The following is a 17,500-nucleotide window of genomic DNA, read 5'->3' on the forward strand; positions in this document are numbered from 1 at the left end:
AAAATTGCATACTGTTTGTGAATAAAGAATCTTTGCAGCTACTGCTTTGTCAATTCTTTAGTGTCACGCAACATTGACGTGGTGTTGGGATGGTCCTACCCTTTCAACAGGAATTTAATATTACCTTTGAGACACAAAAGTGTCACATCGAGTAGGATGACCAAAGTTTCTTGAGGCTTGAAAAAGTGTTCAGCTGGCGACACTGTTCTGTGCGCTGTAATTTACTGTCCTCCCAAATACAAGAATTTCTTCATAGCTTTTTAAATGTTGACTTCCGGTTTGGCGAGCATGAAGTAGGTTGCGTAAGGCTCAAGCTCTCGCTACTCAACTTTACAACCCACATTCTAAGATGCTTCTTGCTTTCCCTAGATTATATTTCTAAATTTATTCCGTCATTTAGTAGCGCCCCACTTCATGATGCCGCCTAAATCTTCCAAAGGGGATGGAAAACACGAGTCGGATGCTGCTGCCACTATTAGCAGGGCTGACTTGGCTGCCTCGCTAGCCGGGCTGCAAAATTCACTGCTCACGGAGTTAAAAAAGTCTTTTGACGAAGTGAATGGGAAGTTGGATGGACTCCAAATGACTGTCAATAGTCATGGCGAGCATTTGGATTCCCAGGAAGCTTACGCCGAATCACTACACCAGCGCTTGGCTAAAATGGAGGATTGCTGTGAAAGACTGCTGGCTGATAACACCAAGCTAAGGTCGAAACTAACGGACTTGTGAGGGAATTGAGGGTCCACAGCCCAGCAAGTTCTTCTCACAATTATTTCAGGATGTGTTTGGGCAGGACGCGTTCCCATCACCTCCAAAATTGGATCGTGTGCACCGTAGCTTCGCACCGAAGCCAGGTGATGGTGGTAAACCTCGCCCAGTCATTATCTACTTCCATCAGTTCCAAAACAAAGATTTGGTGTTTCTTGAGGCACGGAAGAGACGTGACTTGACCTACCAAAACAGCACATTCAGGATCTACAAGGACTACAGCCCCGACATGGTGAGCCAAAGGAGGAAATATTCAGCAGTGATGTCAGCCTTGTAAAAGAGGGGACTTAAACCCTTGTTGTTGTTTTCCTGCGTGGCTTCGAATTGTTACCACTGACAACATGTACAAGACGTTCAGTACGGTGACTGAAGCTGAGAAGTTCGTCAAAGATTAAGGGACGTTTGACTGTCTTTTTTCCTTTACAACTTTTTTGTTTATTTATTTTTTTAATTAAAAGTTTGTCGAAGATTCAAGGGACGTTTGAGCTGTTGGCGATGACTTCTGGACCGTGTGACTGCCTTTTTTCCTCCATTTTCTTTAAAATTCCTTTATATTATTTCCTTTTTATTTTTTTAAAGGTTTACTGCTTTTCAGGCATTCGGTTTATCTCTGTAAGGTTCGATTTATTTATTTTTTGGGGAGGGGCAATGGCAATAATATATTTCTTGTGGAATGTACGTTAACGGGGACTTTTTTTCAACTTCTCGCTCATTTTTTCTTTAATTGGAATATTGTTGTTTGGTGGGTTTTTGCTTACATTTCATTAAGCGGGACGATGGGATGTTATTTAGGAAGAAATAGATATGGAAGTATTGGTATTAGATAGAGTAGTTGTGCTGCTTGCTTTAGCAGCTAGTGTCACCTGAGGGTTCTGGAGTGGGTTACTGTCACTATCACTAATGGACCGAAGTGTGGTTTATGTTTTTTTTGTATAATTTTTGGTAGTCTGCCAGAGTAACTGGGCCACAAGTGGTCGACTGGATGTATGTGAGGTATCGAATTACCTGCACGTGTTTATATCTATATTCTGTTCCTAGTTAATTAAGAATGGCTAGTTCAATTAATATTGTTACATGGAATGTGAAATGCTTGAATCACCCTGTGAAGAGGAAAAAGGCCCTTACACACTTGAAACATTTAGGTGCTGGAATAGCATTTATACAAGAAACATCTTAAAAACTTCGGTTGTTCGGTTGAAATGTGGTGGGCTGGGACAACTTTTCAAGGTAAGGGCGTTGCTACATGCTACATAAATACATTTGTTATCTTTACACCCTCCATGATGAAACATTTTGGGATTTCATATCTGACCAAATTTCTTTATTTTTAGACATTAATATGACACCAGATGTCTCCCCTTCAATATTTTGGTAGGCCCCCTCAAAGCATACTTAAGGGGGCAGGTGATATCTTTCGCGGCTGGAAGGAGGAAGGCCTCACAGGGTAAACAAAAAGATTTGGAAAATAAGATTGCTGATCTAGACATGGAATGCATAATCCCCTTTCCCAGACCTATGCAAAGAACGATTGAGGCTTAATGCAGAGTATGATATACTTGCATCTCATTCAATTGAATATTTGCTTCTAAAAAACAGGGGTAGTTTTTATGAACATGGGGAACGTGCAGGGAAGTTACTTGCTCACCAACTGAAGGGTGCCAGAGCTAAACAAATTATTAATGGTGTGAAAAACAAGGATGGCATGACTGTCACTGACCAGGTAGGAATTTATGATAAATTTCAATGTTACTACAGGAGTTCTTCACAATTATTTTCTGTCACGCCCCCCTACCAAGAAGAAAACAATTCGCGCCCCCTCACCACCATTTTTTTACATTTTGTACGAATGTACATGTTCATTGCATATTGATGTTAGATTATGACAAAATATCCCTTAGCAAATTGTAGTTTCGCCGAGCGGCACGACGGGGCGCTGGAGCGGTTAGACGGCCGGCGTGCGCCGAAGAAGAGCGTGGGGGAAGAGGAGAGTGGACGAAGAAGAGCACGTTCCCCCGGGCACGAGCGGGGCGACATTTCGCTCCGTTCGGTACCGTACGAGAGCTCCGGAGGAGGCCGGCCGGCGTGCGTGGCAGTTATGCCGAAGAGGAGCACCTTCCGCCTGGGGCGACATTTCGCTCCGTTCGGGACCGCACGAGAGCTCCGGAGGAGGCCAGCCGGCGTGCGTGGCAGTTAAGCCGAAGAGGAGCACCTTCCGCCCGGGCATGAGCGGGGCGAAATGAAACCGAGTTCAACCGAACGGAGACACGCTTCGGGGGAGCAGGTCCGGTGTGCGTGACAATTAAGCCGGAGAGGAGCACCTCTTCCGCCCGGGCACGAGCGGAGCGCGAGGCTGTCAGTTATGAATGAATAAATAAATGAAGAATGCCACCTTTCATTTCACAGGGCACACCGGACGGCGTACCAGCAGGTAAAAGTCGAAGTAATTAAATAAATACAAAAAGAAGTAATTGAATAAATACAAAAATAATGGCTGGGGAATAAAAAAATAAGTTTTAATAATTAGTTTTTTTTTGTTATAACATGAATTTTACTCACTCTCTCTCTCTCTACCCGTATTCTATATGGTGTACTGTATACAGGGGGGTATACTGTATACCTGTATAGGTTTTTTAAAACATTTTTGAAGGGGCGCCACTACTTCGCGGATTTTCAGTTTTCGCGGGTGGTCTCGGTCCCCATTAACCGCAATAACCGGGGTATTACTGTATATATATATATATATATATATATATATATATATATATATATATATATGTTGAAAATGACGGCACGATTTGCCCGGTGGTTGATCGGTTACAGCCAACAGAGCCGTTTTCTGTAAGAAAAAAAAAAAGTTGAGAACTGAATGGAATTCTGATGCTACAATACGTTTGACGTCGAACCTCTTCGTCGTGGTGACATCGTCCGTTTCCGCGTTCCGGTCCGAGAGCGGCTCCTAAATTGCTAACGTAGCCATCGTCTTATTTTATATTTCTATATGTAATGGTTGGAATACAACATTTCTGTTCATAGCTGCTGGCTCTCCGCCCAAACGCGGTTCGAGTCAGACTTCTGTTAAAAGTCGAAGCACTTATTCCTCTGTAATTCATTTTAGCGACTGGCGATTATCACGCTTAGCGCCGCCTCATTCGCCGACTCGTTTAGAAAGCTTCTTGTCAGCTCGTTCGTTTATTGGTCATCGCGCAGCTCGTTGCTGCTGCTGTGCACGGACTTGGATACAATACAAATAAACCTCAGACTGCTGCGGCGCAATATAGCTTGGCGGCTAGTATTCAAGTAGCGGCGAAAGAAATTACTTCCGGGACAACGAGCGACAGGGCAACGCTTTTTTTTTTTAAAATCAGTACTGCGAGACCTACTGCGTGAACTAGGGCCACAAAGCGCAGCTTTGACGATCTCAAATTTGCATTGTCTGAGATTGCAATTTCGGTTCCAAAACCATACATCGTTCTGCCGTACTACGGCGGGGGAAAAAAAGCATGGTTCCCAGGGTAAACCGCGCCCCCCTCAGCATCGCAAAGCGCGCCCTCGCTGTACTACAGAGACCTTTATAGCTCTGAGGCTCCAGCGACCCCTATCTTATTTCAAATATTATTTAATGATTTGCCAATTCCAACTTTGTCTCCAGAGCAGGTCACTTCATTGGATATGCCAAAAGAGCAACAGGAAATAATGGAAGCAGTAAAATCATTTCAGTTAACTCAGTTTGATTTACTTAAAAAATAATTTGCATACTTTGCAAATATTGTGCCATATTTGCTGTCCTTAGCACATCTCAGAACAAAATACTGTGTTTAAGTTAGCACTGGGCCTTGCAAACCAACACTGCTGGAGTGTGGCGCTTGTGGGCAGTTTCGAGAAATGTTTCGAAAATAAATGTCTGTAAAGATGTCTCCATTTAGATCGTATTCAAGAATCCAAGAAAGCTGTTAGAACAGTCTTTGAATTAAATATAATCCAGGTGTCATCCGCGAAGCAATGGAAAGCAATATTGAATTTTCTGAAAATGGTGGCAAGGTAAAGGAGGTAGATGACAAATAATAGGGTAAATAAATCACTACTCTGAACTATTTAGGTTATGTTGAGGTACACAGCAGGGCTGCCCTCTCAGCCCTCTTCTTTTTGTGTTGGCCATCGAATCCCTTGCCATTGCCATAAGGAATAACCATTCTATCCATGGTATTACAAGATATGGTTTAGAACATAAAATCTATTTATGTCGATTATCTTCTGTTATATTTGTCCAAAGCCGGAACAATTATACTGCAATTTCAGGACCTTTTCTCAAGATTTGGGGTAATCTCAGGTTATAAACTGAATTTGCATAAGAGCAAGATATTATCTTTGAATATGACTAAAGTGGAATTACAGAACATGTCAGTGCTCTTTAAGATATCTGAGCATAGTTCATCTTTTCTTGATATTAGGGTGACAAGGAATTATTGTGATCTTTTCAAGTGTAATTTCACTGACCTACGACTTAAAGTGCAATAAGATCTGTCTAGATCAGGCGTGGGCAAACTACGGCCCGGGGGGTAGATGCGGCCCGTTAAACGTTATAATTCGGCCCGCCAAACTTGAAAAAAATAAAATGAATAAACCTGGTTAATGTTTTATTAAAGAAATACTGTGTTTTTTTCAAAGATGATTTGAGGTTACCAAAACACTCCATCCATTTGCTCCTGGTCCGGCCCATCAGTCAAATTTTAGAACCCATTGTGGCTCGCCAATCAAAAAATTTGCCCACCCCTGGTCTAGATGGTCACTCCTTTCACTGTCGTTGGTTGGAAGGGTGAACATTTTAAAAATGTCGGTGTTACCCAAATTCTTATATTTATTTCAGGCCATCCCCGTTTTAATCCCCGGTACTTATTTTAAGAAGCTGGATTCTTTGATTACATCTTTCATCTGGAGTGGTAAAAAAAAAAAAAAAACCTTCTGCGTAAAGAACACCTTCAGAGACTGAAAAAGGACGGCGGTCTTGCATTTCCTAATTTTTGTTATTATTATTGGGCTTCTAATCTTTGTTTGTCCTTATGGGTGAATCATGGTTTTCTAATGGGGTCGGAACAAAATGGGTGGAGTTAGAGAGGCTTTCCTGTGTTTTTTTATCGTTACCAGCTAAAATTGGTGCGCCCATTCCTTTATCTCAGAATTTGCCACGCCACAACCCTATTGCTTCAATGCAGGATTCTACATTTAATATATGGCATAAGAGGGGGCTTAAAACGTTTTAAGACCTCTTTATTGAGTACAACTTTGCTGCTTTTTGTCAGCCGTCTGATAAATATAATTTACCTGCCTCGAACTTTTTTCAATTTGCAGGTGAGGCATTTTGTTTCAGGCTCCATCACAGGGTTCCCAGACAAACCCCCTAATAATATCATTGATGACTGGCTATTTTTCAATCCAACAAAGAAAAAGTCTATATCTATGATGTTAAGTTTGATTTCTCACTTAGGTTTCCCTACTATGTCTAATATTAAGGAAGCTTGGGAGCGGGATTTTCAGACTGTGAGGCAGACTGGTCTGATGTCCATCCATCCATCCATTTTCTACCGCTGATCCGGGGTCGAGTCGCGGGGGCAGCAGCATCAGCAATGGAACCCAGACTTCCCTCTCCTCAGCCACGTCTTCTAGCTCTTCCAGAGGGTTCCTCAGGCGTTTCCAGGCATGCCGGGAGACAGTCTCTCCAGCCGGTGGGACCTGCCCGGAACACCTTACCAGGGAGGCATCCAGGAGGCATCCTAATCAGATACCCGAACCACCTCAGCTGGAGCAGCGGCTCGACACTGAGCCCCTCCCGAATGGCCGAGCTTCTCACCCTATCTCTAAGGGAGAGCCCGGACACCCTCCGGAGGAAACTAATTTCGGCCGCTCGTATCCGAGATTCTTTCGGTCACGACCCACAGCTCGTGACCATAGGTGAGGGTAGGAACGTATATCGACCGGTAAATCGAGAGCTTCGCCTTTTGGCTCAGCTCCCTCCTCAGCACGACAGACCGATACGGCGTCCCGATCCGCCTGTCGATCTCTCGCTCCATCCTCCTCTCACTTGTGAACCAGACCTCAAGATACTTGAACTCCTCCACTTGGGGCAGGATCTCTTCCCCGAGCTGGAGAGGGCACTCCACCCTTTTCCGACTGAGAACCATGGTCTCAGATTTGGAGGTGCTGATTTTCATCCCAACCGCTTCACACTCTGCTGCAAACCGCTCCAGTGAGAGTTGGAGATCACGGCTTGAAGAAGCCAACAGTACCACATCATCTACAAAAAGCAGAGATGCGATATTGAGGCCACCAAGATGCCCTGACTGCTTCTACTGCGCCTAGAAATTTTCTCCATAAAGGTTATGAACATAATTGGTGACAAAGGGCAGCCTTGGCGGAGTCCAACCCTCACTGGAAACAAATCCGACTTACCGCCAGCAATGCGGACAAAACTCTGACATCGGTGGTACAGGGACCGAACGGCCCGTAATTGTGGGCTTGGTATCCCGTATTCCCGAAGCACACTCCACAGAATTCCCCGAGGGACATGGTCAAACGCCTTCTCCAAGCCCACAAAACACATGTAGACTGGTTGGGCGAACTCCCATGCACCCTCAAGGACCCTATAGAGAGTGTAGAGCTGGTCCACTGCTGCGCGGCCAAGACAAAAACCACACTGCACCTCCTGGATCTGAGATCCGACCCACCGACAGACCCTCCTCTCCAGTATGTGTTGGTCTGATGTGTTGAGAGGAATCCATTCTTCCTCATTGAGTGCGAGACACTCAATTATCCAGTTCAAGGTGGGGCACAGAGCGCATCTTCCCAAATCTAAATTGGCACGTATCTACCCACATATTGACCCTACTTGTGACTGATGCAAATCTACTGAAGCTACTTTAATACATATGTTTGGGCGTTACCCTAAGATTCAACATTATTGGAGTAATATTGGTGACGCTTTTTCCATTGTACTTGATGTTAAAATAACCCCAACTCCACTGATGTTGCTTTTTGGGGTTGTGGCTGAGGGGTTGGGTTCATCCGCCAAGGGTCGAAGAGTTATTGCCTTCTCAACTTTGTTGACGCGGCGCTTAATTCTTTCTAAATGTAAGGATGCATCTCCTCTTACAGTATCGCATTGGATTAGAGATGTATTATTTCCCCTAAAACTTGAGAGGATTAGATGTGTGATGGGGGGCTCTGAACAGAGGTTTCATCAGGTGTGGGGGCCTTTGTTGACATTCTATGATCTAACTTCTTCAAACATACGAATGCAGCTCTTGGTTCCACTCATCTTGCCATAATATATTGGATTCTGTGACTCCATTTAAAATTATGCAGCCAAAAGTAAGACCGGAGAGGTGGTTTAATGAAAGAACTCATGCAGCTAAACAAGAATGCTGTAAAGCTGAACGCAAGTGGAATAAATGACAGGCAGAAGGTCTCTGATCAAATCCTAAAAGACTGCTGGCTTTACCAAAGTAAAGTGAGAGTCCAAAAGGGAACATTTATGAAGTTTTACTATGGAATGACCTCCCATTAAATCATTAAATCAATTTCGCACAATCATCAAAATGCTTAACGATCAATCAATCAAATGATACCCATTCCCAGGAGTGGGAAAATTAATATTAATAAATATAAGATTCAATACACAGAACACATAATCGAATAAAATATGATACTGTAAAAACTGTGCAGGTGCTTACAATACTTACACTTTGATGATTTTGTAGAGCCTCTGTCTATTCTGGCTGGATGTTCTACTTTGACTTGACATCTCTAAGAGCTTCTCAGCAAGAGCAGCATAGTCAAACTATAAAAAAAAATGCTTCATTAGAAGGGGAGAAACAAACTGTGGTACTGTGTTTTTAATAGACAAAGAACAAGCATTTAGTATAAACATACAAAACCAACCTGGAGAACTGGAGATGTATTATCATGATCATCATCAAATGGTAACTCTGTGTCCGAGTCTCCTGATCCATGATCAACTTGGCTACCTGAAAGCAAAGTAACCGGCGGATAATGCCTTCATGAAGAAAATAAAAATGAAGCACACACCGCAGACGTTCAACAAATGTGCCCAACATCAATGAGAACATTCCATGGGAAAATTATGTTGTTTTTTTAATTAATTCCATAACATGTACGTCATACAACCTTTTGCTGGACTTGTGTACCAGTATTTTATTTTATTTATTTATTTTACAAGGCAGCCTTTTTTGTGGACAACGCAAAATCTCATTTGCAATCAACCCCCCCCACACATATTCCCAGGATGTTAGCGTATGCCATGGAAAATAGTGATGCTAAAAGGAAACAAAGCATATTGAAATAAATTAATTAAATTATGTTAGGTTATACTCTATGTTGAGTATTCAATGGCAGAACATTCGGAGTGATCCGTGTGCCGTGTGGGATGCGTGAGGCAGGCGGAGCTTCTTTTGATGGTTGCTTGCTTTTACGAGAACGAAGTGTCACCCTCTCATCTCAGGCAATTGCATCCCCGCTGTCACGCTTATTGGAGGCTTTTATTTATCTATATTTTCAGCCAGAAGCATTTCTCAAGGGTAATTTTTTTTTCCATCACTACTACAACGTCTAATACTCTCTAGTTCGCACACTCTTCCATAACTCTTCTCCAACACTCCTACCCCACGACAATCTACTTCTGCAGCATGATCTTGATGGATTTCTTACAGCACTGAAACCTCCTGTTCGCCCTTTTCTGGTTCCGGCGCTGCGCATGTGGATGCCTTTCATAGCAGCTAGCTCACTATTTGAGCCTTTTTCGTGTGTTTTTCCCTTTACAATTCTTTATTTCTTTTACCTCATTGCAGCAATGGACATCCACCTTGCGGTGGATTTATTGCTGCTCGGGGCTGTTTTTTCGCGATCGTGTCCGGAGACGAACCTCGGAGCTACGGATCGATCGTGTACACAAGAGATCAGCTGTTAGCACTCCATGCTAACCCCGCGCCGGCTCCTGGAGCGAGACCCGATATCCCCTGCGAGCTGAGGAGGAAGAGACGGACGGGGATGTCATGCAAGGAGGAGACGATACCACCCCGTCCTCCTGTCCATTATTTTGGGGAATGTTAGATCCCCTCCCAATAAAATGGACGAGCTAACAGCGCTAACCCGGCACGAGAGGAATTTACGGGAGGCTAGCTTGCTGATGTTCACGGAATCGTGGCTAGCAGAGCTAACGCCGGATGCCGTCGTGGAATTGGACGGCTTCCAAATCCTACGTGCGGACAGGACACTGGAGAGCGGTAAGAGGAAAGGAGGAGGGCTGGCTGTGTTTGTTCATGATAGATGGTGTAACCCTGGGCACATCACTATTAAGGAGCAACTTTGCAGTCGGGACTTTGAGCTGATAGCCGTTTGCATGCGTCAGTGCTATTTTCCGCGAGAGTTCAGTCATGTGATCGCGGTAGCGATGTATGTGCCCCCCTCTGTTAACAGTGAGACAGCCTGTGACGTATTGACTGCAGCTCTGAGCAGGCTACAAACGCAGCACCCTAATGCCCTAATCCTTATCTCTGTTGACTTCAATCATGCTTCTCCTTCCTCCTCTCTAGCTTCATTCACACAATATGTAACCTGCCACACCAGAGACAATAAAATATTGGGACCTTTTCTATGGCAACACTAAGGAGGCGTACACATCAGTGTCCTTCCCCCCGCTGGGCAAAGCTGATCACAACTTGGTTGCTCTCCTGCCTGTATACAAACCTCTGGTTCGCAGGCAGCCAGCTGTGACACGCACAGTTCAGAGATGGTCTGGAGAAGCCGAGGAGGCCTTAAAGGACTGTTTCAACACAACTGAGTGGGAGGTATTCAGCGAAGCCCACGGGGAGGACAATGGTCTCACAGACACAATTACAGACTATATTAATTTCCGCATGGAGAACACCATTCCCACCAGGACAGTAAGATGTTTCTCCAACAACAAACCCTGGATAACACCGGACATTAAAGCTCTCCTGAAGAAGAAAAAGAGGGCTTTTTTGTCTGGCTACAAGGAGGACTTGAAGAGAGTGCAAAGTCAGCTGAGAAGGAGGATAAGAGGGGGGAAAAGGTCCGGCAACATGCGGCTTGAAGGAACAGCTGCAGAATAATAATGCCAGGGTTGTCTGGAGGGGCCTGAAGACCATCTCAGGCCACTGACAACCAGGAAAGACCCAGAAGGGGGGGACCTTCAGTGGGCAAATGAGTTGAAACTATTTTTCAATAGGTTTGATCAGATGCCTGCCCCCGCTCAGTCTCCCCTGCTGCAGCACCCACCAACCCCTCCAGCCCCTGCAAACGAGACCCTCTCTCCCCCTCTCTCTCCTCTTCTCTTCCCCTCTCTCTCCACAGGCTTCAGTTCCCAGCCACATCAGACAGCCACCACTTCCTCCTGCTCAGCCTTGTTCCTCACATCTCTGGTGAAGAACCAGCTGAGGAAGATGAAGGCAAGGAAGGCAGCGGGTCCAGATGGGATTAGCTCCCAGCTCCTCAAATCCTGCACAGACGAGCTGTGTGGAATCGTCCAGCACATGTTCAACCTGAGCCTGAAGCTGGGCAGAGTCCCCCAGCTGTGGAAAACATCGTGCCTGGTTCCGGTTCCCAAGACCCCCCCATCCGAAGGAGCTCAACAACTTCAGACCAGTGGCGCTGACGTCTCATCTGATGAAGACCCTGGAGAGACTGGTCCTCGTCCATCTGCGCCACATGGTGAGCTCTTTGATGGACCTACTCCAGTTCGCATACCAGCTTGGCATCAGTGTGGATGATGCCATCATCTACCTGCTCCACACTACACTCTCCCACCTGGAGAAGGCGGGGAGCACTGTGAGGAGCATGTTCTTTGATTTCTCCAGTGCTTTGAACACCATCCAGCCCACCCTATTGAGAGACAAGCGGGAGGGGCCCACCACTTCATCACATGGATCCACGATTACCTCACAAACCGGCCACAGTACATGAGAACACAGGACTGTGTGTCTGACGTGCTCCTCTGCAGCACAGGAGCGCCGCAGGGAACTGTTCTGGCTCCCTTCCTGTTCACCTTCTACACCTCGGACTACAAATACAATTCCTCTACCTGACACCTGCAGAAATTCTCTGATAACTCTGCGATTGTCTGCCTCTAACTGACGGAGACGATCGGGAGTACAGAGGGGTTACGCAGGGTTTTGTGGACTGGTGTCAGCATAACCGCCTCCAAATCAACGCTGGGAAATCCAAAGAGCTGGTGGTGGATTTCTGCAAGCATCGGTACTCTCCACCTGCACCAGTGAATATCCAGGGAACAGACGTTGAGAGGGTCTCAATTTACAAGTACCTGGGTGTTAATCTGAACAATAAACTGGACTGGAGCGAATACACAGACGCTCTCTATAGGAAGGGTCAGAGCAGACTCTTCGTACTCAGGAGGCTGAGGTCCTTTGGCGTTCAGGGGACACTCCTCAGGAACTTCTATGACTCTGTGGTTTGACCGGTCATTTTCTATGGAGTGGTCTCCTGGGCAGGAGGCATCTCGGGCCGGGACAAAAAGAGACTGGACAAACTAGTGAGGAGGGCTAGCTCTGTCCGGGCTGCTCCCTGGACTCTGTGGACTCAGTGGGGGGAAGGAGGATGACGGCGAAACTGTCATCAATGCTGGACAACCCAGCCCACCCGCTCAATTACACTCTCAGAACACTCCACAGCTCCTTCAGTGATAGACTGTAACACCCTCGCTGTAGGAAAGAGATTTTGCCGCTCCTTCCTGCCGGCTGCTGTCGGACTTTTTAACAAGAACATTAGGTCAGGCCTACAAACGAGCGGGAATTATGCAGTCTTAGGATGCAATACACACTACTACCGTGCTTTCTCCAATGCTGTACTTAAATAGTGAGCAATGCTTTATTTTGTTTACCATTCCAGTATTCTTATCATTACAGTACTTTTAACATTGCAGTATTTTCTATCATTGGAGCACTTTTACTATTACAGTACTTTTATCATTGCAGTACTCTTATCATTGCAGTATTTTCTATCATTGCAGTATTTTTTCTATAATTGCAGTGTGTTTTCTATCATTGCAGTATATTTTCTATTATTGTAGTACTTTTACCATTACAGTACTTTTATCATTGCAGTATTTTCTACCATTCAATTAGCGTGGGGGTGAGCAAGACGGTCGTTGTAGTCTCTACAATGAAGAGCATAGTGTTGCGTGCTGCTTTTAAGAAACAAACCAAAAATTTCCATTTTCAAAAAAAAAAAAATATAGAAACATCGCACGTCCTACGATGTGACTATTGCGCATGCGCACATCGCAATCGCGATGTCTAAACCGCATATCGTGCAGGCCTAGTTCACGTCTCATTGTTTGAATGCGTTAATAAGAAGGAACCTAGTAAACGGACATCCAATAGACATCCTTTAATTGGCATTATCTTACGAAGATGAATCTATTTTGACGAGAACTTCTTTCCCATCCAAAGCGACATAGAGCAAGGTATGCCCTCAAAAACAGGCAAGACTACAATTCTGTGGAACAAGCAACCGAGTGATGATGTGGAAAGCACGTAAATACAAGCGGAGTTGGCACAGCGTGGCCATGTAAACATTAGCAGTTTAGCAGCTACTAACTAGCTGTGCAGGTGGAAAAAGTAGCCATCAAATCAAGCAGTAGCCAGGGTACACCCTGAACCGGTCGCCAGTTAAATTAAAACTACAAGCTTTACACTTTAAATGGGACATCAGCACAATAAATGGTCTTGACAATAATATACATTACGTGGCTCTACTAGTCTAAACGCAGTCTTCTGATTAATATTGTATTTGTGAAAAATGAATTAAACAGCAAAACCCATGAGTTTTTATCCATCTCAAGGGGCAGCCATTTTGCCAATTGTTGTGCACTGAAAGAGACATCACGGCTGCTCATGTGACAACCATTAACGGCTCAACTTTCAAACTCAGGAAAAAGGTGAGCCATGATTGGTCATTACCCCTCTAGTTACCAAATTTGTCATTACAGATGCTTTATGCTTTCACATGTCCCTCAGGGCCTCCCCCTGCAAGCGAATTCTAGCCAATCCGCAAAAAAGCATGCACTTAAATCAACATATTGAATATTTCCTGTGAAAATGTAGTACCATTAATCTTAACGAGGTTCTCCTCCTCATCCCCTTCAGAGGACTGGCCTGAATCAGATGACTCTGCTGATTTTAGCTCCTTCATCAAGTCTTCAATGGCATAGGGAGCCTGGTCAATAATTGTGCTGAAGATGCTGTTGCAGATGGCTTTGAAAAGTGTCTGACTGGGAAGACAGTGATTTCAAGTGAATGGTCAATAAAAGGATGTCAAATATTACAAAGGATCTGCTATAATACAGAGCTGGTGCTCCATTGCCACACTGAGGACTTGGAGATATGGTTGGCAGGGGCTGCAGTTGCCCTAGTAAATGATCTGTCTTACCAAAACAAACAGTTAGGAAAGACCTTTCCCACGTTTGGCTTTTTCAAAAATAAGCTAAATCCTTTTTTTAATGGCACTATCACTTGCAGTTTTCCACTTCCTTAGAGCTACACTGAGGACTAATTTATGCCCAAAAAACAAAAAGCTATCTGAAAGTGAAACACTGCATACATAAAGTCAACTATTTTTATGCTGGATGAGAGAACGCACAACTGAGCGTTATACATGAATGCTGTGACTGTTTGCAAACAGAAGCGAAGTTTGTAAAGCGAAGCTATTTTTTTTTTAAATGGATTTGCTCATGAATAGGGCCATACTGGAAGCAAACCAAGGTTTCACTGTACATTTGCAAAAATGTCAAAAGTGCTTAAAAGTATTGATTTTTTTTTAGTAAGTCTGCAAAAATCAAAAACGGTGTTCAAGAATGTTCATACTTTAGAATTAAAAATGAATATGATTTGTGACATATCAAGCAAAGGAAGCTAAAAGTGTTTCACTTACTCCTTGGTTTTGGCAGCCGTTTTGCAGAATGGCTCTATGAACTTCATGTTCTGGTCAGCAGTGAGCTGTCGAACAAAATTGTGAAAAGGGCCATTAAGTAATTAGTTTTTGTTGTTGTTTTTTTATTCAGTTACAAGTATTTCCTCAAAATTTGTTGCAAATTTTGTTGCAGAACCCTCTATAACTGACCACTCTAAATATCAATTATAGCACTACATGTTTGGTATTAACAGAGAACTGGAGCTCAAGATTTGACTTCCAGTTCATTTAATTTATGTTTATGTTTATTGAAAGGCATTCATTGAAACCCTTCAACAGGATCAATAAAATAAATTAGGTCAACAACCAAGAGCTTCGTCTCCGCTCCCTAATCCAAATGGCTCGTCTTGGTCATAACTTTACCTCTGATGAACCCACAGCTGCTAGTTCGGTCAAGTAAAGGTCCAAGATATGCAGCTGCAGACCAGCGGGTGCATCATTACCATTGTTCAGGAGCTCTCTAGCAAAGAGTTCCAGAAATCTTGCAACTACACTAAAAATGACAAGAGCATTATGCATACAATTAAGTTCATGACGTACTGCAGAATTTGTGTGACAATTTTTAGAGGTACCTTCTATCCCAGTTTTTTCTCTTCAGCATCTCGAAGCTGTGCCTGAACATTAAGCGGATCAGCTGTAAAATGAAAAGAATGGCCACCATAAGGGGGAGAATAGTGATATATGTGTGCGCATGCACACACGCACGCACACACACAAACCTGAAAAAACTTGTCCATTCGCAGTCTGTCAATGCCAGTCCACTCTCTTTTGAAGGTCTTAAGGGAACTCTCTAGATATAATAACTCTGAGGAAAACAACATACTTTCACCACTGGCTTTTCAAATTTTTATTTACTACACGTGCATGGGATCGACTTACGTCCATTAATGTCATGAAATGTGTGAATCAGTGTGCAAACAGAGTTTGAAAGCTCCTCCTGTGAACAAAATTGAGCTTCAAGTTAAGCAAATACAAAGAGACACTTTGGGACAGGTGGCAAAAAGGAAAGTTGAGGAATTCTCATCAAACACCTATTTGGAACATGGCACAGTTTAACAGGCTAATAGGCAGTGTTGGGCGGTCAAAGCTTTCAAGGCCTTCACTGCTGGTCTAACAATCAAGAAAACATCCTATTTATGAGTTTATTTAATGTATATATATTTTATATATATTTTATTAGATATGTTATATTTCATCCATCCATTAGCTGTATCCCTTCTACTTAGAAGGGCCGGCGGGGGGGATTGCTGGGTGTTATATTTTGAGGTGAAATTTTTTGTGAATTTAATTTTAAATATATCTGCAAGGCCATTTTGAAGACAGACCTTTCAAGAGAAGCTCTCCTGCGAGCTGAGGCTAGTGCGTCTGTATTTTATTTTTCTAGCTGTGGCGTCATAAATGATGGTATTATGAGGGGTATTTATTCAAGTTGGGCGAAGTAGAACTTCACTGAAGGCCTACGTGTGAATTGCACAGCCCGCCACTGCTAATAGGTAGCTGTTGGGTGCCATGATTGGGTATAAAAGGAGCTGCCTTGAATTGCTCAGTCATTTACATGCAAAAAGGGGGCGCGGTCCACCTCTTTGTGAACAACTGCGTAAGAAAATTGACTTAAGGACAATGTTCGTCAACGTACAATTGGAATAAATTCATCAAGGATTTCATCATCCACAGTCTATAAACATTTCAGATAATCTGGAGAAATCCCTGCATGTAAGCGGCACGGCTGAAAACCAACATTGAATGCCCGAGACATTGGTTCCCTCATGCAGCATAAGGCAGCAAGATGTCAAAGTATGAAATTTATTGTTTTTTTTGTGAAAAGCTGTGGGCGTTTTTTATAGAACTTACTTTAAAGATTGGTGTAGCATGTACTACAAAAGCTACTGTAACTTGACTGAAATGATAATTATGTCTAAAGATTTCTCACATTTGATAATAGTCCAGGCCTGATCACATCTACAAACTTATTTTTGTCGACATGGGGCCACTGGTGTCTTTTCTAAATCCAACTGTCTCAAATGTGGATTTTAAAATGGATAGTGATTTTAAATTGAATCAGTAAATTGTCCAAAAGTCTTGCGAGTGTTAGCGAACATCGCGAATGTTGCTTCGGCGAGGTTCTTGCAAATGTTTGCAAAACCGTTCGCGAGACGTGAACAAAAGTCAGTCAAAGTATTTTTTTTGTTGCATTTTCTGTTGTTGTAAGATTGACATGAACATCACTTTGTATGCAGCAATGGTCGTTTTGTTTTAACATTTTACAAAGATAATCTGAGTAGAGTCTGGTTTTCACCCTTCTTTGTTAGACAACCAATAAACTCCAATTGAAGTGTCATAGCAAAAACTTTTTAGCAAACAAAAGGAAGAAAAAAGACAAAGAATGAATGAAGAAGACAGAAATAAAGAGTGAGAGGGAGAGAGAGAGCGAACGAGAGAGAGAGAGAGAAAGAGAAAAAGAAAAAAAAGACAAATACCTGTAAAAGTGGTTTGTCTTGCATCCATAAGCAGTAGAACAGACCTTTCCACAGCTTGAGCATTTCTTCACTGGTAAAGCCATCTGCACAGAGAACATAAACCCGATGGAGTGGCTTGGTGAAATTGAGTATTAAATAAGCATTGGAATTTGTGTATGTACATATACACATATACATATATACACATACATACATATACATACACTGATATACATATATACATATATATGCATTGTTTG

The 17,500-nt window shown here is 43.4% G+C and overlaps 1 protein-coding gene across 2 annotated transcripts in view; it reads right to left on the reverse strand.

The window, feature by feature from the left end:
- Positions 1–17,500, reverse strand: part of rrp1 (ribosomal RNA processing 1) — a 47,793-nt gene that overhangs the window by 26,417 nt on the left and 3,876 nt on the right. For both annotated transcript variants that reach the window (XM_088314288.1, XM_088314287.1), the window contains exons 2-10: positions 17,262–17,344; positions 15,664–15,721; positions 15,504–15,589; positions 15,357–15,418; positions 15,148–15,277; positions 14,746–14,810; positions 13,923–14,086; positions 8,701–8,786; positions 8,502–8,599 (exon numbers count right to left, since the gene is read on the reverse strand). In XM_088314288.1, the coding sequence (XP_088170414.1) occupies positions 8,502–8,599; positions 8,701–8,786; positions 13,923–14,086; positions 14,746–14,810; positions 15,148–15,277; positions 15,357–15,418; positions 15,504–15,589; positions 15,664–15,721; positions 17,262–17,344 (832 nt within the window). The remainder of the gene's footprint in view (positions 1–8,501; positions 8,600–8,700; positions 8,787–13,922; positions 14,087–14,745; positions 14,811–15,147; positions 15,278–15,356; positions 15,419–15,503; positions 15,590–15,663; positions 15,722–17,261; positions 17,345–17,500) is intronic.

This window comes from Idiotropiscis lumnitzeri, chromosome 14 (genome assembly GCF_059441095.1).
Source record: "Idiotropiscis lumnitzeri isolate Australia: NSW breed Sydney's pygmy pipehorse chromosome 14, RoL_Ilum_1.0, whole genome shotgun sequence".
NCBI lineage: Eukaryota > Metazoa > Chordata > Actinopteri > Syngnathiformes > Syngnathidae > Idiotropiscis > Idiotropiscis lumnitzeri.